The sequence below is a fragment of the Aedes albopictus genome, chromosome 3, assembly GCF_035046485.1.
Source record: "Aedes albopictus strain Foshan chromosome 3, AalbF5, whole genome shotgun sequence".
Classification (NCBI taxonomy): Eukaryota; Metazoa; Arthropoda; class Insecta; order Diptera; family Culicidae; genus Aedes; species Aedes albopictus.
The window spans coordinates 278,325,975-278,353,414 of NC_085138.1; the positions used below are offsets into that span (position 1 = coordinate 278,325,975).

The window sequence follows — 27,440 nt, forward strand, 5'->3', positions numbered from 1 at the left end:
CATTTCGTAATGCACTTTGAAATAATTGGTAAACTGACTGCACGGATTGGTATTCCAAAACATTCCATTTTGAGACAGAAAATGATGACTTGGAATTTATTTTCCAAACTGTTTTTTTTTTGCATTTAAAAGTGGCATGAATATGTTCTATTCTCGAGACAGTTAAAAACCAAATTGGTGTTTAAGCTCATGTTTCCATGGCACGATATGATAACACAGCTGTTTTTTTTACACCTCCAGTTGTTTCTGAGAATGTTTTTTCACATTTAATTTTCCACATTCGCACCTCACTCTGGCAATCAGAGTTCAATTCCTTTACATAACAGCACAAACCTCAAGCTGAAATTGCGTTGATTGGACATTACAAAATTCATGTTTTTGCTAGCCGTTTCATTTCTCACAATCATTTCTGTTTTTTCTTCTACCTTTCCAGGTCCCTTACCCGGCTACAAGGTGGTTACAGCGATTCCGGTCATGGTGCTAGACGACGATCCACCCACAATCGCGGTGGCTACCGCTGTGGTGTCGTCAGCCACCAAGGAGAGCAAAAATGGTAAGTGAAAGGGTGTCCCCACATTAGCAATCACGTTTTCAGCTCGACATGCGAATTTCTGTCTTGTGTGAAGATAAAAAAAAACAATACTTGCTTTCAAATGCGACCACATGGGATGAGGTCAAACTTCGATTCCGGCATAAAACGGTTCACTGTGATCTAAAACGTTAATTGTCGAAATCAATGATTTAACACTTGTCTCGTTCCGAAAGACGAACAGAATTTCGATCGAGATTTTAGCCAGTAATTATCTTCCATAGACCAATGAACACAAAGATGTTTGAATGAAATGAGCAGGTATGATAGTTTCAGGATATAAAAACTAAAATAATTAGCTCTACGGTAAAATTGAGAACTCAATACAAAAGCGAAAAAAATAAACCCTACACCAAGTATCAGCAGTGCTCGTAACATCGAAAGCTGACATAGAAATATAAACCCATTAACCATACTCTCAGGCGCTTTTGTATTGCAATATCATTCTCTTACTTTATCGAACTGCAAAGCAAAGAGCAGCGACTTTGCCGCAAGCCCTCCGTGGTAGGAATGTCTGACTAATTTATGGCTTATTTATAGCCGCCAGTGCACTTGTCCAATCCGAGCAGAGATCAAGAATGCCAATCTAGGGAGGATTTAACACCCCATTCGCATACCGGTCGGTGACTGGCTGGCTGGCAGGCGGGCGACCTAGCACCGCTCGCAGCCGCAGTCGGTATAGAAATCCACCATAACGAATGCTAGCCGCACAGTTCAAGGTGGTACAGAATTTGTAGCCAGATTGCCAACAGCAGTGCTGATACTCCTCGCGGTTCATTGTTTTCATACGATTAACAGCTGTAGGGATGATAGGATGATTCCCTTGGAAACACGTAACAGGTTTCTACGGGCAAAATCAAAGAAAGAAAAAGTGAAAGGATAATTCACTTCTTGTTACTTAATGATACTAGTTTACTGACTTTATGCTGAGATTTAGCAAAACATACACATAATTATATAAAGCACACCACTTTCGATTTCAATTTCGTCTATCTGTGCTTACCGTGCACGGTTCATGCCGTACAAAATCCACCTTCCCTACATGCAACGAAGGAAAAAAAAATACCCTTCGGATCTCATTCCATCCCATTGCATCACGTTGTGAGATTTCACTTTCAATGCTGGCTGGGCTTCCAATGCTTCAATGCTTGTCCAAGCCGTGCATTAGACGATCGGTAACTAGCTGGTTGGTAGTAGAACGTCTCTCTAGGCAGCTGCGGGAAGTGAAGTAGCTTGCGCCACTAATCAGGAAACGGTCGAAAGCGAAAACTATCAATTTGCTCTGTCTGTACCGAAGAGTTGACTTTTTCTTTGAACTTGATGGTTGTAGTAGGCTATAAATTATGTACCCTTGAATAAATGTCACTTGTTATTTGTACACCACTGAAAACACATCTGTTTTGGAGTCTCTACATTGGCGACATTGGATGGGATCACTTAGAAGAGAATTGTTTCTGCTGTTAGCTGGAAATCGTTGGACACACAAATGCAGAACCTTTAGTGACCGGAGGAGTTTTTCTCTGCAAATAAACCACTGGCGATATTGGATTCAACGCTGAAGGAAGGACCGAGGATTGAGTGCTAAAGGAACGAATATGCAAGATAACTAGCAAATGGAACACAGAGGTCATCAAGTGATAGACCGATATGGTTAGTGAATTAGTTCCGGCAAACAGGTAGTATTTTTATTGAATATTTCAATGGGATAGGCGTTAATTTATTCAGATGGATGTGTGTCGCTGAACGTTACTCCACCCAAGTCATGCCCGAATTCCGAGTCAGCCATTGCGTGATTTTGCATGACATTGTTTTACACTGCTGTTGCTTAGCAACAGAACCCGATAACTGGATAGTTTCGTTAATTTGCTCGAAAAGGCGTTTAAAGTGAAATTATTGGGTACAGATTGGTAAATGGACAAATTTTGATATGCAACTCCATTCCCAGGATTGGAAGAGTGAATAAATAAATCTATGCTTGTTTACAAAAAGGCATTACATAGACTTGCTAATATTCCAATATATTGTAATTTCATACACATCTAAGCTTGACTGTGCCATCATATCCTGTTTTAGAGTAGTCACTATTGTCTCATTGTTACTCAACTAAAAGAGGTATATTGATAATGACTGAGGAAAACCTGTTTTTTTAAAGCTCGGTTTTTACGTGCTCAACTACTAAAAAAATAATCGCTAGAGCTGTGTACTAATAAGCAAGCTATTTTCAACGTGTTGTTCAATACGCATCAGTGCGATAAATGTAGGGAAAACTTCTTGAAAACATTGACAAAGCTCTACCAAGTAATTTGTGGATATTACATAAATGAATAATATGCATTTTAATTTATTATCCAGTGCTACGCGGATTAATTGTTTGATTTATTATCTTTCGATGAATACTTTTTCAAATCAAATAAATTAGTTTGAGTTGTATTGATTCAGAAGAAGTTTTAGAACGTAAGACCATTTCCATTTGAAGCTATCAGTCATAAATATTTGAGTAACGTTGACGCTATCATTATCGTTACGGATTATATTCGTTATTGTTCATAATAATGTATTTAAAAAACGCAAATCTCAATAACAATTTTTGGAACACAGTTTTCTGTGACCTTCCTGTTGGAGCATATTACGAGTATTTAGAATTTCAATTTCATGATGAAACAGAACTACTAATCTATCTATATCTATATATATATAAAAATGCAGTGGCATACGTGGGACCGCGCATAACTTGCGAACGAATGGTCCGATTTGGGTCGTTTAAGTTTTGTTCTGTTAGTTTTCACCCAAGGAAGGTTTATGAAAAAAAAAAAAAACATTGAGAACTATAGCGTTTTTGGAAGTCGATTTTTATACGTTTTGCACGGGAGGACTTGGACTTGAAACGTCAAAAAAAAAAACGCAGTAGGCAAGACAAAGTTTGCCGGGTACAGCTAGTTATGCATATTTTAACAAACATTTTGATGTATTTATCAATCGGATGTCTATACTATATGGGCCCTTCAAATATAGTTCATCAACACAAGAATAAAGGTGCTAAGGTATGATCCAGGATGTTTCCATATATTTTTTTCTGAACATAGATTATAATCACGCCTACCAAACGGCTTGTGATTGAATAAAAATTGTTCAATATCCATAGAAAACTTTCAAATGGGTTGTTTAGTGAATCAAATATTGATATTTTCTATAGCCTAATCAAAAGAGCTCATTTTTCTGAGACTGGCGGGATTTCATTGCGTTTCAATATTTAACCCTTTGATGGTTATATAAACAAAACAGTTTTAATTTCCGTGGATATAATGACAGTTCAATCGGTAAGTTCGATCAGGTTCAACCGGAAAAAAAAAAATTGTTCGCCATACAAACTTTAAATACATTTTAAAAATAGTTCCCGGGTATTAAAAAAAATAGTGAAATTTTGAATCTCGACTAATTTTGGGCGGAGATTTCGATTATGAAATAATATGGACTCCACTATTCCTTGGACAATTATTACTATTAATATGGACAATTATTACTTGCGGGATTGATCATAGAAGGTTAAGCTGAGAAGCAGGTACGAAAGAAAGAATACTAGGAGAAGGGAATATGGTTTTTGAAGTATATCCATGACAAAATATCAGATAATCTTGTTTCTCAAAGTGAAAATTTCAAAGTCTATGTCCATTTAAAAGTGTACAATTAGATTTGAACTTTTGTAATTCATTTACAACATCATGGCACCCTGTTGGATAGACCATATATCAGGACACTGAAAACAACTTGTACAACAAGTACAATTTCAGTCACGATTTCAGTCCACCTATGGTGAAGTGAGACGCATAAGAAAATGTTTGGTAAAAATTTGGTGCACAAAATCTTTGTTAGCCTGCAACTAAGATGATCACGTTGTAAGAGATTTGTCCTAAAAAAATCAGATGATGGTACGAAACAATATGTGACATATTTTATCAGAAATAGTTTGACACATTTGTCTTAGTTACATTCCGATAGTAGAAACTATTAACTAAGTAGAGAGTAAAGGGAATACTTCAAATAATTCCGGTCTACTTCTCCGTAAGAAACGAAGAGGAACATTCTGGTCCGTTTCTGTAAAAGGATCGTAGGGAGATTGTGTGAATTCAGCCCATTTCTGGAATGAAATGAAGGAATAGCACAATTGTCCAGTCCGATTCTGGTATATAAGCAGAGAGTAAAGGGAACGAAAAACGATTCCGGTCTACATCTCCATATGAAACGAAGGAGATTTGAAGATCTCGGTCCGTTTCTGTAAAAGGAACGAAGGGAGATTGTGGAAATTCGGTCCATTCCAAGTAAGGAATGAAGGAATAAAACAGATCGTCCAGTCCGCTCCTGGGAAAATAGAAGAGAGTAAAGGGAACACTGATTCCGGTCTACTTCTCCATATGAAATGAAGAGGAAAACCAATCCTGGTCCATTTCTGAAAGAAAGAACGAAGGGAGATCGTTGAAATTCGGTCCGGTTAAAAAAAACAATCGAAGGAATAAAACGAATCATCCAGTCCGATTCTTGGTGAACCAACAGAGAGTAAAAGGAAAAGTTAGAGTGATTTCAGTCTACATATCAGTAAAAAATGAAAAGAATACAGTAATCCCGGTCCATTTATGGAAAATAACGCAAGGATATCGTGAAAACTCGGTCCGGTTCATAAAAGAATCGTAGGAATAAAACGAATCATCCGGTCTGTTTTGCGAACAAGTAGAGAAAAGGGTACACATTGAGTTTTCCGGTCTCCATAAGAAATGAAGAGGAAAATGCTCTTAGTCCATTTCTGTAGAAAGAACGCAGGCAGGTTGTGGAAAATCAGTCCGATTTAAGTGAGAATCGAAGAAATAATACGAATGATCCAGTTCTTTAGTATGTTGGAATATAACATAAAAATATTCCAAATATTGGTTTGTGCTGCAGATAGAGATAATAACAGTAATTATCTAATTTGCTTAAAAAAATGTAAAGTGACACAGATTCGATGTTATACATAAGGAGTATTATACCTTATCTCAGCGGATTCATGAATCTAAACTGTTTTGAGATTTAAGCAATATATTGGTTCATGCAACCCATGATTGTTATGGTTATATATTATAATAACTGGAATTCCAAGTCTCATTTCAGCAAACTAATGAATGGAAGTAATTAAGTAATTGTCATGAAGAAGTGGTCTGAATGGTAATAATGAAATTATTGAAATAAAGAAGAAATAAGTGAATGGCTAAGTATACTAAGATAGAGAAAGAAATATGTCTAAGTTTACAAATAATAATTATTTCTTTTGTTTTCCATCAGATTGAAGAACGCACATCTACCATAGTCTAACAACATGACACGATATATAAGATGCTACGAGGAATCCATGGAGGTGCAGACACCATCAATTATTATTTAGTTACGTCAGATAACATTCACTCAATCGTATCAAAAAGAAGAATTTCATAAAAACAAATCCGTAGACACATCCCCATGACAATAATTAGTATAAAATTATATCAAATCATAATTTAAATTTTATTAAAGATAAGGAGAGATGTAGTAGGCTATAAATTATGTACCCTTGAATAAATGTCACTTGTTATTTGTACACCACTGAAAACACATCTGTTTTGGAGTCTCTACAATGGTTTTATCTTGTTTGATTTAAATTACGTAATTTTAACGACAGGTGATCTGCTTTGAAGCCGAATCTTATATGTTATAAGTGAGCTTATATAGAGAGATCGAAAAGTTATTCAACTTTATCTTGTACTGACTTTTCGTACCCTCTAAGTATAATACACTCTTTGAATAATCCGTTGTGTACAGAGGGCGGAGTTTAAAAATACAAAACTGATCACACCCATTCGAATTCAATTTAAGGACAGACTTGTTAGAATCCCAATATGGCCGCCACAATGGCCGACTTTGGCACCTACTCACGATTTTGAGGGCACAAATCTCTTCGTAAACAAAACCAGCGCACCTGAGCTTCTTATTTTAAGCTTATTACAAGTGAGCAAGAACATAATAATAAAATGCATTGTTGTTTGAAGTTTGCTTCTTGAGATTTGTGCGTCTGAAGTTTTGATGCACTGTTGAACCGGGGTTTCAAGACGTTTGTCCTTAATGTTTGTTAGTATGAACTATCCCTTCAGCATTGTCCAAATCAGATGTTTTAATCAAATTTTCAGTCAGAAATGTCCTTGTGGGTATTTTTAATGAACATTTATTCTTTTACGATTACACCAAGATGGTTCTTCTACTTCTTCTTTATGGCTCTACCATCCCACTGAAACTTAGCCTGCCTTTCTTCAACTAAGTGTTCTTTAAGCATTTCCCAAGTTATAATTGAATGGCTTTCTTTGCCTACCATTGCATGAAATTGCATATCGTGAGAAAAGCACAATGATCACTATGCCCAGGGAAAGTCGAGAAAAGTTCCCGACCGGAACGGGATCGAACCCACCTTCTCCGGAATGGCGATCCAAAGTCTCACCTGTAAGTATCAGGTCAGCCAATCGGGAGCGTCTTAGAGACTCCCCGACTCAACTGCCTCAGGGTCGGCTCGCTTACCTAAGTTTACCGCGGGGCAGGGAAATTTCGCACTAGACCCAGCCACAAGCACTTCACTTTTACAATTCCCACTTCATTCCTACTTTTACAATGTTCCAGGCTTCTTCTTATCTTTCACCTTCCCCCACTTTCTTACTCACTAATCTGAGCATTTCTTTTCCTCCTCGGGGCCCCTCTGTTTTACTCAAACCACCTGACTTCTTGTTGCTCGCGGCCTGGTAATGGCCGCCGATGTCCTCCTTTTGTACTTCACGGTTTCGGCCACGTCTGGCCACTTTCGTTTTCCGCACGGCTCTAGGGGTTCTGGGCTGCAGCTTTCTCGGAACTTCCTATGCGTCCTAGGCTACCGATATTAGCGAATCGGTCGTCGGCAACAACGATGCCGAAATTTTCTCGAAATTGGGCACTAGGACGACGTAGGGCTTATAATAGAAATCTGGTGATTTCTATATCAAAAAACGACGGGGTCCTGTGGTAAACGAAACAGTATATATTTCAAACCACGGTTCTAGGGCAAAGGTGGTTCACGGCTTTACCTGATGTCCACTTCCGCTTCCTTTTGTCCTCTTCCTATACTCTTCCACTAACACTTGACTTTTCAACTTCACAACTTTTTGGTTTTCGAACTTTGGTCACTTCTAATCTCTCCAACAGTATTCGAGCAAGTGAACCAATGGAACTCTAGTCTCTGCCTTCGGGGTTCTTGACCTGAGGCATCGGTCATTGCCCTTCCATTCGGGGCTCTTGCAATGGCCCCAAATTGCAAATTCGCCCTCCTTATGGCCGCCTGAATGATACCCTTCAACACATCTGGTGGTGGGTTTCTGAAGCTCCTCGGTGGTAGCCAGGAGATAGGTTGTGGTAGTCAGGGTGGTTTCGCCTACTAACGCCCTACTTCTATGTCAGGTGGGTCTGCTAGGAAAAAAACCTGCACTAGAGCAAAGTCTACCTATCCTAAATATATCCTTTTCCGCATAATTAAACACAAAATCACTTCGACACAACCAATTAACAAACCAAACACTTACACACCCTCAAGGCTAACTGGAGACCTAAGACTTGAGACTTAGGCCCTAAAATTATGTGACTTCATGGCCGTGCGACTAGTGACACCAAGCATTTAGTCTCATCGTTCTGAGGAGTACGGGTTCGATTCCCGCTGCAACTTTCAGGAAAATTTTCGGCAGTGTCACTACTGGGCGTTGCATGCTAGTCCATTGTCTGGTGTCGTGCTGTCCGTGTTCCTGGAACGATCCCTGGAAGAGCTCTTGGAGGAATCCTTGGATGAATTCCTGGAGGTATTCCTTGATGAATTCCTGGAGGAATCTCTAATGGATTTCTAGGAGGAATCCCTGGAAAAATTCTCAGAACAATCCCTGGAGTAATTCCTGGCTGAATTCCTGGAGGAGTTCCTAAAAGAATTCCTGGATGAATTTCTGCAGCAAGGCCTGGAGGAAACTCTGGAAGAATCCTTAACGAATTCCCGGAGGAATTCCTGGAAGAATTCCTGAAAGTATACCTGGAAGAATTCTGGAAGAAATCCTTAGAGATATTCCTGGAGGAAATTTTGGAAAAATTCCTGGAGGATTCACTGAAGCAATTCCTGAAAGAATCTCTAGAGGAATGCCTGGAGGACCTTTTGCACAAATTCATGACGGAATGTCTAGAGGAATTTCTGGAGGAACTTCTGGTGGAATTCTTGGAGAAATTTCTGTAGAAAAGGATCCCAGGCGAAATCTGTAGAAGAATCCCTGTAGAAACTCCTGGAGGAATTCTTGAAGCAAAAAACCTCAGGAGGAGTTCCTGAAGGAATTCTTTGAGAAATGCCTCTATGAATTTTTCGAAGAAATGAATAGAGTATTTATTGTAGGATTACCTGGAGGTACTCCTAAAGGAATCCGTCGAGGAATCCCAGGCAAAACCCCTAGGGGATCCCTAGAAGATAAATTCCTGGGTAAACTCCTTGAGGAATCCCAGGAAAAAATTCCTGCGGGAATTAGAGAACAAATTTTTGGAAACAATTCTGAAGGAAACCCTGGATGATTTGCTGAAGAAATTTCTGGAGGAATTTCTGGAGGAATTGCTGTAGGAATTTCTGAAGGAAGTCCTGGAGGAATTCCTGAACCAATTCGTGGGATAATTCCTTGAGGAATTCTTGGACGAATTCCTGGAGGAGTCCCTGCAGAAATTTCTGGATGAAATGCTGGAGGAATGCTTGGAGGAATCCCAAGAGTAATCCTTGGAGAAATACTTTGAGGAATTTCTGAAGAAATCCTCGGAGGCATTTCAGGTGGAATCTCTGAAGCAATTCCTAGAACAATCTCTGGGGGAATGCCTGGAGGAATGTCTGGAGGAATTCCAAGAGGAAAGCTTAGAGGAATTCCTGGAGGAAATCCAGGAGGAATCCCTAGAGAAATCCCTTAAGGAATTCCTGGAGGAATACCTGCAGGAATTTCTGTACGTATTCTTGTAGGAATTCCCCTGGAGGGATTCCTGGGGGAATATCTGAATGAATCCCTGGATGATATCGTGGAAGATTTCCTGGTGGAATTCCTAGAGTAAGTTTCTGGAAGAATTCGTGGAGGAATTTCTGGATCAATTCCAGAAAGTATTTCTGAAGGTATTCTTGGAGTGATTCCTGGGGGGATTCTTGAATAAATTCTCTGAATGAATTCCTGGATGAAATCCTGAAGGAATTCCTGGATGAAATCCTGGAGGAATTCCTTGAGGAAATTCCTGGAGCAATGCCTAGTGGAATCCCTGGGGAATTCCTTGAAACTCCTGGAGCAACTCCTGGAGGAATGCCAGGAGGAATACTTGGAAAAATTTCTGGAGGAACCCTGGGGAGGGATGCTTGCAGAAATTCCTGGAGGAATGCCTGGAGCAACTCCTGGAGAAGTTCTTAGATGCATGCCTTTAGGAATTCCTGGAGGAGTCTCTAGAGGATGTCTATCTGGAAATCCTGGAGGAATTCCTAGAGGAATCCCCGGAGGAATTCTGGATAAATTTCTTTAAGGATCACTGAAACAATTCCAGAAGGAATCCCTGGAGGGATGTCTGGAGGAATTTCGGGAGAAATCTCTGGAGGAATGCGTGCAGGAACTCGTGAAAGAATCTCTGGAGCAATCTCTGGAATAATCTCTGAAGGAATTCCTAGAGGAATTTATGAAGGAATTCCAGCAAGAATTATCTGAGAAATCCTTGGAGGAATGTTTAGAGCAAATCCCTGGAAAATTTACCATAGAGATCCATGGAGGAATCCTAGGAAGAATTCCTCAAAAAATCTGATAATCTGAAAAAAAAGTTTAAAAAAACCTATGAGGAATCCCGGAAGTAATCCCATGAGGAATTCTTTGGATAACTTCCTTTGGGAGCTTCCTCACTTGTAGTTAGTGGGCACAAACAGGAGTGTGTTGTGGATTGGCATCTAAGCCGAAAGAGAGATGAGTTTGTGAATTAGGAAGTTTTTCCAATATCTTTCTTAACGAATTTCTGTAATAATTTCTGTAGAAATCTCTGTAAAAAAACCTGAAGGAATCCATGTTTGCAGTAATTTCTGAACGAATTATTGAAAGAATCCTTGGATGACCTCCTAAATATTGTTTACGCAATTCCTGGATTATTTTTTTTACCCAAGTAACACACTTGTCACCGAAGAGTCACGGCGGCGCAGGTTTTTGTTGCGCAGAAGTCACTGCGACTTACTTTTAGCAAGTTAGTATTCATTTGTTAGAAGTAAGTCATAGTAACTTCTGCGTAACAAAAAACTGCGCCGCCGTGACTCTTCGGTGACAAGTGTGTTACTTGGGTAATCTCTGGTATTTCTTTCTGAAAGAAATTCTTGCAGAAATACTTCGAATAATTCCAGATGAAATTGTTGTAGTAATCCTTTACGGAATTTTTAAACAAATATATAAAGAAATCCCTGAAGATATCTCTGAAGGAATATCTGCAGAAATACCTAAATGGAACTCTGATGAAATTCCTTCGGGAATTCTTTGAGAAATTCCTGAAGGAATCCAAGAAAAGAGCAATTGAACAACCACTGAAGGAACCTCTAAAGATATTACAGGACCAATTCCCGGAGGAATGTCTGGAATCTCTGGAGGAAGCTGTGAGAAAATTCCTGGAGCAGGTCTTCGATTCATCCTTGCAGAAGTATCTGTAAAAAAATCATGGAAGGAATTCCAGAAGCATTGCTTGGGGCAAGCCCAGAGTTGCACTCTGTCACTGTCGCTGATTTTGATAGGCCGACTGCAATCCAAGTCAGCCTGCGCTCAACTGAGTCACCGTCACTTTCCTTGTTCCATCAGAACTGGACTGACTGAGATGGTGTGTGGATACCACTAATAAGCCATCTTTGAAATTCGTTTGAAAATCCAAATGAAGATTTACTAAAAGATGATATTTTAATATGTGGTACAAAATAACAAGTTTCGCATGTTGGTCATAAAAAATTGTGTTTTGGCGAAAACCACTAAAATATCACCTCAGTTGCAATGATTGTGATCTAGAGTGCGGGTCAATATCAAGTCGATGCCTGTCATTGTCGTTTTGATATTGAACGGCCTGGAGTGATAGTGACGATGGTGCAACATCAGTAGTCACCTGACAAGACTGATACTCTGGACTCAGCAACTCTGGACAAGCCCAGGAACAATCACTTTCGGAACCCCGCAAGACGGCCATGGACGAGATCACAAAGGAGAAATCCCTTGAGACAGTGCTTCCAGAACTGTGCGCCGCGGTGCCCTGGTGCACCGTGAACATATCTCAGGTGCGCCGCAGGCTCTTGAGCCAAAACACAAATAACAAACTCTTATTATTAAAGGCAGAATATATTTTTATTTGTTTTTGTATTGTTTAGCAAAACTAGTGTGCCCTAAAACCCTTCTTTGTACTCTATTCGAATGTCTTGCCTATTTGAGAAAGCCTTCAAAAGAAAGTCATTTAAAGGGATTTTATCCCGGCTAAATTTTCAATTATAAAGTAAATATTCCAAAGTCTACAAATGTTTTCTGGAATTTCTAATATCCTCATAAAACATTTAGATTTTTCAAAATTTTTAAATTTCCGGAATTTTCAATATTTTTGTAAAGACTTTCAAACTATTATCTGGACTTTTTTATGATTCTGCTTAGTTTTTTTTTTATTTTATTAATAGCTTGTAATTCAAAGTAAATATTTCAAGAAACTTTTCAGAAGTTCTTTTCATAATAATGTCTATAATTACTGTCAATCTCCAGATCTTCGTGCTGTCTTAAACGTTTTTGGACAACATTTTAACTTACATCACTATCATAACATGTTTGTCTCTGAAATGAGATTTTCAGCTCAAGGCTGGTTTAGCTCCTCTTTGTAAAATAATCTGTGACAAGGTACGTGTCGATGATTCTGAAAACCGTTTTTTTTTTTAATGTTGAGTTGAGTTGAATTGAGTTTTTAGAGTTCCGAATACAAAAACATAACCCCTCACCGTCACTGTGAGCCGTCCTGAGCTTCTGAGCAATACATTTTTATTTCTATTTTCTCTAAAACTTGGTAATCTACGCACTTTGTTTAACAAATTCAAAAGTTTTGCTGTGCAATCCTTCAAAAATCTAAAGTTTGTGTTAAGTTCTGTGAGTCTGAGCATTTTTTTTAATTATAAGAAAGCATGACATTGAAGGCGATTTCTATTATAAATTTTGAACTGAAGCTGTTAAAATTGATTAAATTCTTTGTAAACAGTTGTTGGTGCGCCGCGAGAATTTTGAAAATTTCAAAAGGCGCCGAGGTAGCAAAAAGTTTGGGAACCTCTGGTTTGAGGAATTCCTGAGAAGTTCCTGAAGAAATTCCTGAAGGAACTTCTGAAGGTTTCCTTGGAAGAGCTCATAAAGAAACCCCAGGATTATGCTCTTAATATAATGCTTGTTTGAATTAAATACTCTATAGCAGCATATGGCTCTACATGATAAGGTTGAAGTGATGTTATTAGAGAAATCAGGCCAAACATTTCAATAGGTCCTATCTGCATTTAAGAGGCTCTCTTTTTTAACTTTCTCTTTCAATTATTGCAATGTAATGGTACACTTTTCAACTACTTTTGCAGTACAAATCAAAAGACGATTGTTTTGACAATCGTTCTTTGCAAGGAGACAAACAGAATTCAAATAAACAGCTGAGATAATAACGAAAGAGAGGGAAACCAAAGAGAGCCTCTCTTCTGCAGATTGGACCCTTAGATATGTTTGGCCTGAAATACTTGGTGAAATTTCTTGTAGTGTTCGAGAGAGAAAAAAAAAATACAATAATGAATGAAGTCCTAAATTATTAGATTAGTTTATGTTTTGAGATGAATTCTGAATAATTGATAATCTTGAGTTTGTTCGCAGACAGTCAGATCTCCCTTACTAATACGCCTTGTATCCAGGCGACCGGAAATGTCGCGGTTTCCCATATGTTGATGCAGCAGTTGTGCCGATACTACGCTTTGAGTATTTCGGCTGATATTCGATCGACCCTGGCGGCTCTATTCAATTTCATGCTACGAATGGCTGATTCCAAAGTTCTAGAACCAGCGTATCAGCTGGTCAGTCGGGAAGGTCAATAACTGTCCAGACGTGTCTTTCAATGGCATCTTAGTCCCACTCGGAAAAGAAGTTAAGCTTAAGTTGTTCAAATCTCTAATTCTTCCACATTTCATATATGGTGCCGAATTTTTACTTAATGCATCGGCCAGATCTCTTGTTCGATTACGCGTTGCATTGAATAGTTGTGTAAGATATGTTTATAATCTCTCTCGTTTTTCTAGTGTTTCACATCTTCATAAACCTTTCTTAGGTTGTTATTTCCATGATTTTATTAGGTTACGTGCTTTATAAGCTTTATTCAAAATCATTAAATTTAATTCTCCTAGCTATCTGCATCTCAAATTACAACCATATCGTAGCTCTAGAGTCATAAACTTAATAATCCCACGTCATAATTAGACCTGTGCGCCGCCGCGCCACGCCGCCGCCGCCGACACTTTTTGTCCCACGCCGACGCCGACCAAGGTATCGGCGGCGCGCCGTACGCCACTGTTTGTCACGCCGCCGATTTTCATTTTTCGCGCCGGTGTTCAGTGCACAAACAAAATAAAGTTTATATAAAGTCGAGATAAAAAAAACCTCACGATCACTATCATAAATGATTGACTATAATAATTGATTTCTCAACTCTTAAGGACTGTTCATTTTATAAAGAGGACAACTTTGCAAGGCTATAAAAAGAAAACGCGTAGTTCAAATTTGAGCAGCCTTGGTTAGTTGTTCAGTACATTATATTAGCAGATAATAATCATAAATAAATTGGGTTAAAATTATTGAACTTCATAGAAATGTGGCAAAGTGTTTCGAGAGATCAATTTTTCAATTCCCAAAAACTAAAGATAAACACAAAATTTCTGTAAAACATCGGTGTATTGTTTTTAATTGCATAAAAGTGTTTGCCATGCTGCAGCAGTTTGAGTGATACATATTCTGGCAAAATATAAACCTAATCGGAATAATGATTGTTGAGATATCAAAGTTACAAGTTGGACTCGATTTTCAGGATAAAATTTATTTGTTAAACAAAAATGTATAAAAATATTAAATTTTGAATGTTTTCAATGGACTAGTCGAAAGTACTAATAATGCAATTTCAAATGCAGAAAACCGCTTCTTGATAGCATTGTTGGCTTGGTTACTGTGCTTCATGGCAGTTACCGGAGATAAAACCGCTTCGTTCTTTGAAGGTTCTTCTAATTAACGATGTACTCTATTGCAAATACAACTTAACAATGATGTCGAAAATAAAAATTAACATGTAGTTATTTTCAAATAAGGTATATAATCACATAGGGTCAGACCTTGCTGAAAATAAATAAAAATAAGCTTCTCTAGAATCAAAAACTTGCATTTATGGAGCACAAAGTATGCAATTTTTCATTATGGCCATCATTAAGTATTAAATTTATGATGAAGAATGTACTTTAAAGCATGTTTTTCTTCGGTATCATTTAGAATGCGATTCTCTTCTATACTGGACAAATTTTGAACTGATTCCGTAGTGTTATTGCATCACTGGACTTAAATAAGTATTTTTTTATCAATTTCATTGATAACAAGGCAACTCACTATATCAAGCTGTATAATGCTTGGTGCATTATTACTGACCAACTATTACGCTCTATATTTAGAAAAATAGTATTAGATCCCAACACATTGAAAAGTTCATGAAAATTTTAAAGTTATGTATGTGGAAAGTTGTGTAGAATTTTGAGAAATGGGGTTTTATTGAGTTTTAACGAAAACCGCTTCAGTTCCATTACTAAGGACAATTTGTATAATGTTATATTTTTCCTACACTGTAGAATAGCTATGGAAATTTATGCAAAAAACCGATAATGATTTTATTGAAAAATAAAAAAGATATCACACAAATAAGGTGTCCTCTTTATAAAATGAACAGTCCTTAGATCTTTTGTTTTCATTTTTGATTAGATTGTATTAGTTATTCCTCATTCACCTCTCTCCAGAAAATTCTTCAGGGACGCTTCCAGGAGTTTTATCATCCATTTTTTTCAGTAGATCTCTCAGGAAGATCTCGACAGGGAAAAGTTCAGGAGTTCCTTCACAAATTCATTCGAGAGAGTTCAGGAATGCTTCTTAGAGATACATCAGAGATTCATTCAGAAAATTCTTCAGGGATTCTCATAGAAGTTCCTTCAGAGATTAGTCTGAGAGTTTCCTTATGGATTAAGTTCCTTCAATCAAGGATCGGTATATTCGCCTCACTCCATTCATATTCACTCCTCTTTGCTGAAGCGAATCGAGAAAGATGCAGCAAACGAATAGTCATGATCAAACATGCAACCCCGTCACCAGTGGGAAGCGATGCGCAAATTGGTCGGCATGGATATTCGTTGCCATTCGTCGCAGTTTGGATCGCTCGCGAATGAATGAATGGCAAATGGTGAAGAATGCTGGTGAGCGATCGAAGCGGCTATTATCATAACTAGAAGAAAATTTTTGCATGTAATGCATACATTTTTAGTGTATTGGTGTTGAAATGCTAGATTAGCAAAGAAAATAATAAGCATTTTTTGGAAACATCAAAAATTCGTATGCACAATATCACTCACGAATCGCATCACCGCTCGATCGCTCGCGATGCGAATGTGGACGAATGAGTAATTTCCAAGTGTGGCTTCCCACCGTTCGCCGGAGTTTGCTGTTGTCGCTGACAAGCAAGCACGCAAACTAAAGCGATAACCGTTCGCTGCTGACTGTCTTCGCATGTGGAAGAAGATGAAAAGTCGAAATCAGGAACCCTGCCTTCAATAATTCATACAGGAGTTGCTTCAGAAACTAGTCCAGGAGTTTCCTCAGAGATTTCTCCAGGGTATCTTTCAGAAATTCCTCTAGAATTCAGGGGATTGCTCTTGACGTTCTGTAGGTATTGCTCAAGAAGATTCTTCAGGGATCACTCCGGGAATTTCATCAAGGGTTCCTACAGGAATTCCTTCTAATATCCCTCCTAGAATATGTTCAAGAATCCCTCCTGAAATTCCTTCGGGGATTCCTCTTGGAATTACTTCGGAATCCCTAATGAAAATATTTCAGAGATTCTTTCAAGGATTGCTCCAGAAGTTTCTTTGGTGATCTCTTCAGGAGTTCGCTAAGGGATCGTCCCAATAGTCCCAGGAGGATGCAGGGATGCCTCCGGGTGTTCATTACGAGTTCCTTCAGAAGTTCCCGAAGCTATTTTAATAGGAGGTTTGTTCAGGAATCCTTCCAGAAGCCCCTTTAAAGAACCTTCCGAAGGATTCATAAATGCCGCCTGGAGATCCATCAAGAATCCCATGAGAAGTTTTTTGTTCAGGAATTCTTGCAGGAGGTCTATAGAAATTCCTACAGGAGTTCTTACAGAAATTAGTCCAGGAGTTCCATCAGAAATTTCTCCAGGAGTTACAGGGATTCTTGCAGATGTTTCTTTAGAGATTCCTCCTGAATTTCTGCAGGGATTCCTACATAAAGTTCCTGCAGAAATCTCTACAGAAGTTCCTCCAGAGAATCTTATAGGCAGCTCTAGGAGAAATTAGGGATTTCCCCAGAAGTTTATTCAAGGATTTTTATAGGGTAAAAGCTCTCAACTTTGTTTACCCCCCAAAATTCTGCTCTAATCTTCGCCACTTCATACATAAAAAATGGAGTTTGTATGGAAGGGGCAAAGACTAGAGCAGTGGCGAAGTCTAGTGTTTTCACCCTAAGAGTTTCTTCCAAGATTCCTTCAGGATATCCTTAGGTGGGGATTCCTCGAGAAGTTCCTTTAGGGATTCTTCCAGAAGTTAATCCAGGGATAGCTCCTGGGGTTCTTTCAGATTGTAGATGGAGATCGAGATGTTTCGAGGATAACTCACGGATGCCTTCAGGAGTTACATCAGAGATTTCTCCAGAAGCTCATTCAGGAATTCCTTCAGGGAATCTTGAAGGAGTTCCTTCAGTATTTTTTTAGAATTATAACACTAGTTTACAGCATTTTTGAACTCGGTAAGCTGATGATCGTTTTTGGTGTAGAATCACGCCCTGAGTTCGAAAACGCGAAGGAAAAAAATTACAGTAAAGCAGAAATTTTTTCGACTTTCCATACAAGGCTGATGATTTGAAATCGATTTTTGTTCTATTTTTAAGCAAAGTCGCTCACTTCACACATCTCATTCTCCGTAATCAATGCTCCGATTGAGCTGAATTTTTTACTGTAACTCGCCTACATATGATATGTCAAATAAACGTTTAGAAAGAATTTTTATATTATTTTTTTCTTATGGAAAAAAATACATTTCTGCATATATTTTTGGAAATTTTGCTAAAATTTAAGGAGATCGCCCCCAAAACTCGCCAATATCTTGAATTTCATCAATCTGACGCAAAACCTCCATTCAGATGATCGAATGGTATTATATTCAGCTTCTAATTTATGGAAAAAGATTTTAAATTGGTTGATTAAAACGCAAGATATTTTAATTTTAATAAATTCCATATTTTAAAAATTTGTAGAACTCGATATTGAGCTAATACTCAAAAACTGTTCTACTTTAAATTTTTTAAAGCACGGTTTCGAAATCAGCGCTAAATTATACTTCAAAAATTTTGGTCGTTGACAGAAGTTCACGACTTTCGTTTTATTTTGTAAACTGGTGTAATCAGCCATACCTCCAGGATATTCTTGAGATATCTTTTGTATTATTGTTTATTTTGATTTCCAATTTTGAAAGAAGATTTCTTCAATGATATCCTTCTGGAATTTTTTCCAGGATTTTTTTTGGGAATACCTTCTGCAAATCCTTCCCCCTACCCGGAAATATCCGCTGAAACTTCTTCGAGGATTCCGCCTGAAAATCCTTTGGATTTTCCTACCGGAATATTTTTTTTTAATTTTTATTTTAACTTATGCTAATGCTACACTACCTACCAGAATACCTTCGTGCATTTCCCTGGAATCCCTGCAGGGATATCTCTTGTAATTTCTTCGGGGATTCCTCCTAGATTTCTGCAGGAGTTCCCTTGGACTTCCTTCGAGGATTCCTCCTGGAATTTCTTCGTAGATTCCTTCTAAAATTCCTTCGTGATTTTTTCCTGGAATTTCTTTGGTGATTTCTTTTAGAAATCTTTCGGAGATTACTATTGGAAATACTTCAGGGATTTCTTATATAATTCCTCCAGGCATTTCTCTTGGGCTTCATTTAAGGATTCCTCCTGGACTTTCTTTCGGAGATTCCTCCTGGAATTCTTTCCGGTATTCCTTCTGGATTTTTTTTTCGGAAATTCCGCCTAGAATTCACTCTGGAATTTCTCCTGGAATTCCTTCGGGCATTCCTTCATGGCTTCCTCCTAAAATTCTCTCGAGGATTGATTCTAATATTCTAACGTGGATTTCTCCTGAAGCCTCTTCGGGGTTTGCACCTGGAATTTCCATGATGATTTTTCTTAGAATTCCTTAAGAGATTCCTCTTGAATTTGCTTCGGGGATTCCTCATGGACTTCCTATGGGGATTCCTCTCGAAAATCCTTCGTGTTTACCGCTTGGAAATCCTTCGGAGATTCCTCCTAGAATTATTTCCTGAGTCCCACGTGGGATTCCTGCAGGGATTTTTCCTGTAATTTTTTTTGGGGGATTTATCCAGGAATTCCTTCAGGAACTTTCCCATTTATTTCGTCGGGTATTCCTTCTGTAGTTCCTCAGGGATTCCTCCTAGAATTCCTCCGGGGAATCCTTCTAGAGTTCCTTTGGGGAATTCTTTCGGGGATCCCTCCTGGACTTCCTTCGAGGATTCCTCCTGAAATTTCTTCGGTGATTTCTCCTGCTATTCCGTCGGGGATTTAAACGGGAATTCCTCTTCGAATTTCTACGGATATTTCTTCCGGAATTTATTCAGGTATCCCTCATGGAATTCCTCCGCGGATTTCTCCCAGAATTCCTCAAGAAATTTCTTCAGGAATTATTTCGGAGATTCCTCTTGGAATTCCTTCGGTGATACCTACTAGAATTTCCCCAGAAATTAGTCCTGGAACTCAGTCAGAGATTTCTTCTGGATATTTTTCGTTGATATCTCCTAGAAACCCTTCGTAGATTCTTTCTCGAACTCGTCTGGAAATTCCCCCTGGGTGTTTTTGGGGATTCCTGTTGTTGTATATTTTTGTTATGGATTCGTGCTGGAATTCTTTCGGGGTTTCCTCTTGAAATTCTTGCGGGAACTCCTCTTGGAATTATTTCAGGGGTTCCTCGTGGAACTCCTACGAGGATTCCTGGATTTTTCGATAGTTCTCACTAGAAGTACTTTGAAGCTTTCTTCTTGAATTCCTTTAAAAATTCTTTCTGGTATTCCGTTGGGGATTCCTCTTGGACTTTCTATGGGGTTTCCTCTTGAAAAACCTTTGATGTTTCGCTTGGAATTCCTTAGGAGATTCCTCCCGGAACCCCTTTGGCAGTGCCCTCTGGGATTCCTGCAGGGATCTCTGTTGTCATTTCTTCTGGAATTCTTTCTAGACTTTCTTCGAGGATTCCTACTCATATTCCTACGCAGATTCCTCCTGATGTTTTGCCGAGGATTTATTCTGGACTTGCTTCGGGATTCCCTCTTGGTGATTTATCTTCAAATTTCTTCGGAGATTCCTCCTGGAATTCCTTCGGGGATTCCTGCTGGAATTTCTTCGTGAGTCCTCCGAGAATTCCTGCGGAGCGATTCTTCCTAGAATTCTTTCGAGAATCTCTCTTAGAATTTTATCGAGGATTCATCTTGGAATTCCTTCGGAGATGCCTCCCACAGTTCCTTCGGGAATTCCTTCTAGAATTCCTTCGGGGGTTTCTCCTGAGGGATTCTGTTCTCGAGGATTATTCCTGAAATCCCTTCGGGATTCCTTCTGATATTTCGCCGAGGATTCCTTCTGGTTTTCTTTCGGGATTTCTCTTGGAAGTTCTTTGGGGATTCCTATTCGAATTTCTTCGGAGATTCGTCCTGGAATTCCTCGTGGGGTTCATGGTGGAATTCCTTATGGGATTCCTCCTGAAATTCCTTCGCGGACTCACGAGGAAATTCCTCCTAGTATTCTCTCAGGGATTTCTCCTGGGATTCATTCAGAGATTTCCCCTAGATATTTTTCGTTGATTCCTCCTAGAAATCCTTAGGGGATTCCTTCTCGAATTCCTTTTGGAATTCCCGCTAGAATTCCTTCTGAGATTCCTCCTGGAATTCCTGGTGTAATTCCCTTGAGATTTCTGCTTATATTCAAATGGGGAATCCTGGAATTTCTTTCGAATAATTGTCATGGATTTTCTTCCGAAATTCCTCGAAAGCTCCAATCAGCGATTTCTTCAGAAGTTTCTGCAGGGATCAGTCTAAGAGAGATTCTCAGAGGTTCCTGCCACAAGGACTACCAGAGGTTCCTGCAGAAGTTTCTTCAGGGTTTCAAACAGCAATTCCTGCAGAGATTAGTTCAGAATTTTCATCATGGGTTCCTTCAGGAGTTTCTTCAAGGCTCCTCTTGGAATTCCTTTGGAAGTTCCTTCCTGAAATCATTCGGGGATACCTTAGTGTAAATAGTGTGACCTTATTATCAAGTTTGATAGGAGAACTAAACAAATACTATAGCAAAATCGATATTTTATTGACCTTCATTTACAATGGAGTAATGCAACAAGGATACAGGTAATGTCTCAAAATGTCTCAAAATCACTGGTGGCAGTGACGGAACCGAACAAAAGTAAAAAAGGTATTCATTCTAACATAATAGTTTATGTCATCGATGGTCATGAAAAAGCTCAGACTACAAATTCTAGATCGTAATAACAACTTCTATGCACTGCCAATGTGGACATTATGATCAAATTTTAGTCACGCCGATTCACGCCGCCGCCGCCGCCGATAGCTGCCACCGGCGTGACGCCGATGACGCCGCCGCCGCCGGCCAAAAATGGCCCTCACGCCGCCGCCGAACCAAATATAGTCGGCGCACAGGTCTAGTCATAATACGTCGCATTATGGTGATACTTTGTTTGTTAGGGGCATAACTATCTGGACCCAGCTACCAGTACAAATAAAAAACAACAACACATTAATCGGTTTTCAACGAGATTTCATTGCGTACTTTGGGGTGAATCAGTAGAATTATTCATTAAATATTAAGAGTAGTATATAATATTTGAGTCGTATTTATATCACCATTGTAGAAATTAAAAAGGAACATGCCTTACTCTGCAATATTCAATCAAATAAATAAATAAATAAGGCGACGTGGGACATCGGTGAGGAATGTCACCGGTATTTACCACTTTCTCGCCATCGTCGGCTACCCGAGCGAAGTCTGACAGCAAATTGAAAACAAATTTTGATGTTGTGATATTGCAAATTATGATAACTCAGGTTGTTGTCGTTTTGGTCGTTTTAACGGTTAAAACATCAAAAATGAGAGCAGAAAAATGTACCCGTAACAGCAAGTTGAAAACAATTCCTGCTATCAGTGATGGCAAATTGATAACTGTTTTTGCTATCAGTACGAAAAAATGGAAAAATCGTAGAAAATATAGGGGTTTTGCGATTGATATCAAATCCTAAATGCCATAAGATAATTACACTAATGGTATATTCCTAGAAATATTATACAAGATTGCCTAGAAGTTATGAAATAACTTAAAAACTTATTTTTTTAAATAGTTTGAAGTGACAGCAAAACGAAATCTAAGTTGAAATTTAGTCAAGACCAACTGATATCAAAATGTGATATCAATTTTCTATTGAAAACAAATCGAGTTTTAGATTTGCTATCATTTTGTTGTCAGACCCTGCTCGGGTAGGGAGTCCGTCCACGCTATTTTGCCCCGTCTACATGAGCGCTTTACTTCCTTCTCGAGAGCCGAATAGCGCCGACAGGCTACGGCTTCGGCTCCTCGTGTTTTCGCTCGCTCTATCGCGGATTTGGCGTTCCATCGCTATTCTATCTTCCTCCAGGTGTCATATGTGATCCACTGTTTTCTCTGGGTGCATAGCTCATCCAAATTATTCTCGCCGGTGGCGATGAAAGTGTTCTTGAAAGAGCAATTCTCCAATCACCATGTCATTGTTGCCACAAAACTCTGCAAATAGCTCTCCATTCTCGCTCATTTCTTCGAGACCATGGCGTCCCATTACGTGGTCATAGTCTGAGTTTCGGAACCAAGATTCGCGTTGAAGTCGCCCATAAGGATCTTGACATCACCTTTTCGAATCTTATCCACGGCAGCGTTCAGCTGGCTGTAAAAGTTCTCCTTATTTGTCTTGTATTCCGACAGCATCGGTTGGCGCAACATTGGATCATGGTAAGTATCGAACCCGTGTTTTGAATCTGGCTATAACTATCCTTTCGTTTAAAGGTTTCCACTTCATGAGCGCAGCGGGAGCGTGAGCGCTGAACAGGAAACCAACTCCACAGTGATGAACAGCGAGTTCGCTTCGTAGGCCACAGTATAGCTGTCACTGTTGACCCGACGCCAATCTGGGTTCTCCAAAGTTCGGCCAACGGACTTCGCTCAGTGCTAGGATCTCAAGCTTCATACGGCATGTCTTATTGGCTAGTTGTGCCAGTTTATCCTGCTGGGCTAGGGTTAATACATTCCAAATTCCAATTCTTGTCCGTTATTTCACGCCAGAAGATGTTGCCGTTGATCAGTTCGTAATCTTTCATTGTCAGTTTCTGAAACGGGTTTTTGGGTTTGGAGAACAGTAGATTGTTGGCCTAAGATTCCCTGTCCATCGTGGTGGGACTGCCATGTTAGGTATAGCTTCCGGAGGAGGAGCATGGAATCTGGCAACCGCTGGACGCCAGAGCAGACGCTGTTTGAGCCGTACCGCCTTGGTGAACAGACGCTCAGTACGTACCTACTCAATCTAGCTGATGTCTGAAGGACAACAGTAGGGGAGACTGAGGAGACTTGATCCCTGAGGAGAATTGTTCCCCCCATATTTTCTCGGAATCAAAAACAGTTTTCTTCTAGCATATGTTTTCCAAAACAACAGACGACAGATGTTATAGCTACAGACATGGACAGACGACAATGTTATGGCTACAATTGATTTTAATTGTGTATTGCATTATTTTTTAATGGCTGATAATTTGTTTTCAGTTCTTTAGAAATCTTTTGGGCGATTCCGAAAAATCTCAATAACTTTGTGAAAATTGAACCAAATCGTGTCAAAATTTCACAGCACATAGTATAAATAAAATACTATCAAACGTATTTATCCAAATAAGGTTGTTATATAAATATTTCAATTAATGTAGCTTAGTGTATACAACAGTGACATGGGGAAACTTGATCCCTCGAGGATTACACACACATTATACATGTGAAAAATAAAATTCTATTTGGAAGCCTCAATTTACTCGGAATTCTAGTATATTCAATGATAAAACGTGTCAGATAATTATTATTTAATTACACACCATTAAAAGGGGGATCAAGACTCCCCATTTTCAAAATACGGCATATCCTTAACAATTTAAGAAAATCTTATAATTTCAAATACACCATACTCACCAAAAATGTAAGAAAACTTGAAAAGAAAATGAATAGGAAGCTTCTGGAGTTATTTTCCCATTAAATTAAACATGTGCTCAAAAGGGGATCAATTGTGACCCATTTTTGAAAAATACATCATAAGACATGCCTCCATAAAAACACAGTTTTGAAAACTTTAGCAATAATTTAAAGTCCTTCTGTTGTGTATAAACTTGCAATAGATGTTTACCTGCCATTCTGTACGAAAAATGGATCTAGTTTTGTGTTTTTTTCTTAACGTTACAGTCAAATTAAGAAAAAGGGATCAAGTTTTCTCAGTCTCCCCTACGCAGGTTGCACTACCAGCTAAACACACAACTCTTTGCTGGCGGCATTTGTCGTCGATTGACCCGCGAAAGCATGTTGGACGCTCTCCTTGCCGTCTCACCATTTAGCATAATTTTGAAAACATTCGCAGAATTTACAAAAATATTTAAAAAAAAACGTTATTATTGTTTATTGTTATTGTTATTGTTTATTTTAACTTGAAATTTAGAAAGAGGGAAAAACCCCTTTGAGTGATTTCGGCATTTCAAAAACGAAATCTTTCTCAAAGAGGCACAAAACCTCGTTTTTTTTCAAATAACATTATAAAAAAAACTTAAAACTAAAGGCTCACACGGCAATGAACCATAACAGAGCCGCTATCTTGAAAGAGAACAGCATGCCAAATCGTAAAACGAGTCTCCGGAAATCCAGAAATCCTAATGGGGGAGGGGGAAGGGTCAAAGGATCATCAGAAACGAATCTTCAAGGCTGAAAATAAAGAATACCAAAAAAAGGGGAACAGTATCAAACAAAATAGGCAATCTCATTTAGAAATTTGAACAAAAGTTTCAATATATGTTCATTTTTTAAGCCCAAAATATCCCGTATAGATACAGGAATTGAAAAACCTGCTGCAATTAGGCTATCAAATAATATCTTCCTCGGTGCAATAAACCGAGAACAATTAATTATAATGTGATCAATGTCTTCATACGATAAGCCACATTCGCATAAGTTTGAATCTACAATGTTGATACGATACAAATGACTATTACAAATATAATGATTGGATATCAATCTCGAAAAAGCACAAATGAAATTCCTACTCCCAGATACATTTCTAAACCAAGGAAAATGATTCACCTTGGGACATATTGAATGACACCATCGCCCTTTATCACTAGAATCCCAATTGATTTGCCAAGCATTTAGAGAATAATTTCTCAGATTGGGAAAATATTCAGAAGGAAATATATCACGATGATAAATTTGTCCACGCATAACCCCAAATTTTGCCAATAAATCCGCCTGTTCATTGCCATAAATATTACAATGAGCAGGAACCCAAACAAATTTAATAACATATCCTTCATAATGCAAATCAAACAATATTTTTTTCAACATCAACAAGATATGATGTGATTTAAAATTGAATTTGATAGTATTCAAAGCACTCAGACAACTGAAACTGTCAGAGCATATTATATAAAAATTGGGCGGACAATCTTTGATCATGTTACAAGTAAAATACAAAGCAATGAGTTCTGCTATGAAAACAGAACACGGAGATTGTAATTTATAAAAATGAGCTGAAAATAAGTTATATATTCCAAAACCTGCGGTGCCATCAATTAGAGAGCCATCTGTAAAATACATTTGTGTAGGGTTGAATCCATCAAATTTACGTTTAAATAGTAAATTTGCAAATTTCGAATGTTCAAGCTTTGGTATTTGTCGCAATTCATAGAATAGGGACAAGTCGATTAATGGTTCATAAGTATGAATGTTTAATTTAAAATCATAAAAATCATTCGAATGCACATGTAAAAGATTTTGATTTAAACAGTGAGTAAAAGAATCCAACATTCTATTTGTAGGATTAATTTGGTATAACGACTCCAAAGTACTTATGATTTGATGATTATTCGCAAAACAATTTGTCAAAAATTTACAGTTTATCTCCTGAAAACGAATTTTTAGTGGAACAATACCGGCAAGAACTTCTATTGATTGAGTATGGGTGGAATTCATTAGTTTTAAACAAATTCTCAAACAACGGTATTGAATTTTATCAAGTTTGGAAAAATGAGTTTGCACAGCACTACCAAAAGTAAAACAACCGTATTCCATTACTGAACGAATAGTGGTTTTATATAACGTTATTAAATCAGAAGGATTTGCACCCCACCAAGTGCCTGTAATTGTACGAAGAAAATTAATTCTTCTTGAACATACTTTTTGAATGTAAATAATATGAGTTTTCCAATTCAATTTAGAGTCAAACCAAATACCAAGATATTTATATTCATCAATTTGATCTATTTGAAGTCCATTCAGAAATAAATTAATATTTGTGGAAGAATGTTTTCTGGAAAACACGATAAATTTGGTTTTTGAACTGAAAATGAGAATCCATTGTCATGAGCCCACATATCCAAATTATCCAAAGCACATTGCATGAAATGTTCAATAACATCTCTATTTTTTCCACGTATGGACAGAACATTATCATCAGCGAATTGAAGCAAAAAGCAACCATTAGGAATAATAGATGCCATATCACTAGTGAATAAATTGTATAAAAACGGACTCAAGCATGATCCCTGTGGAAGGCCAAAGTAACTATATCGTATTATTTTGGAAGAGTTATTATGAAAAAAATGCATAATTTTAAATGAGAATAAATTATATATAAAATTTGAAATCATATTTGGAATTTTCAAATTGTTCATTTTATTGAACAACAAATCAATCAGGACAGAATCATAGGCTCCAGAGACATCTAGAAAAGTAGACACTACATCTTGTTTTTGATTAAATGCAAGTTGAACTTGCGTTGCTAAAAGTGAAACACAGTCACGCGTACCACGACCCCTTCTAAATCCAAACTGAGACGGAGAAAAAATATTGTTTTCTTCAGCCCAAAATTCAAGGCGATTTAAAATCATTCGCTCCATAAGTTTGCGTAAACATGATAACAAACTGATAGGTCTTCTGCTATCAGCTAATAAAGGATCTCTACCAGGTTTAAGAATACTTATTACTTTGATTGAGCGCCATTCAACTGGAATGATATTTTGAAACAAAAAGCTGTTGTATATCGAAAGTAAATGAAGTTTACCTTCATCAGGCAACATTTTCAAAGCAATGAATTTCATGTTATCAATACCTGGAGCTGTATTTTTGGTAATAGATA

The 27,440-nt window shown here is 38.1% G+C and overlaps 1 protein-coding gene across 1 annotated transcript in view; it reads left to right on the forward strand.

The window, feature by feature from the left end:
- Positions 1-27,440, forward strand: part of LOC115257403 (uncharacterized) — a 344,293-nt gene that overhangs the window by 185,962 nt on the left and 130,891 nt on the right. The window contains exon 4 of the mRNA XM_029856965.2: positions 434-553. Coding sequence (XP_029712825.2) covers positions 434-553 — 120 coding nt within the window. The remainder of the gene's footprint in view (positions 1-433; positions 554-27,440) is intronic.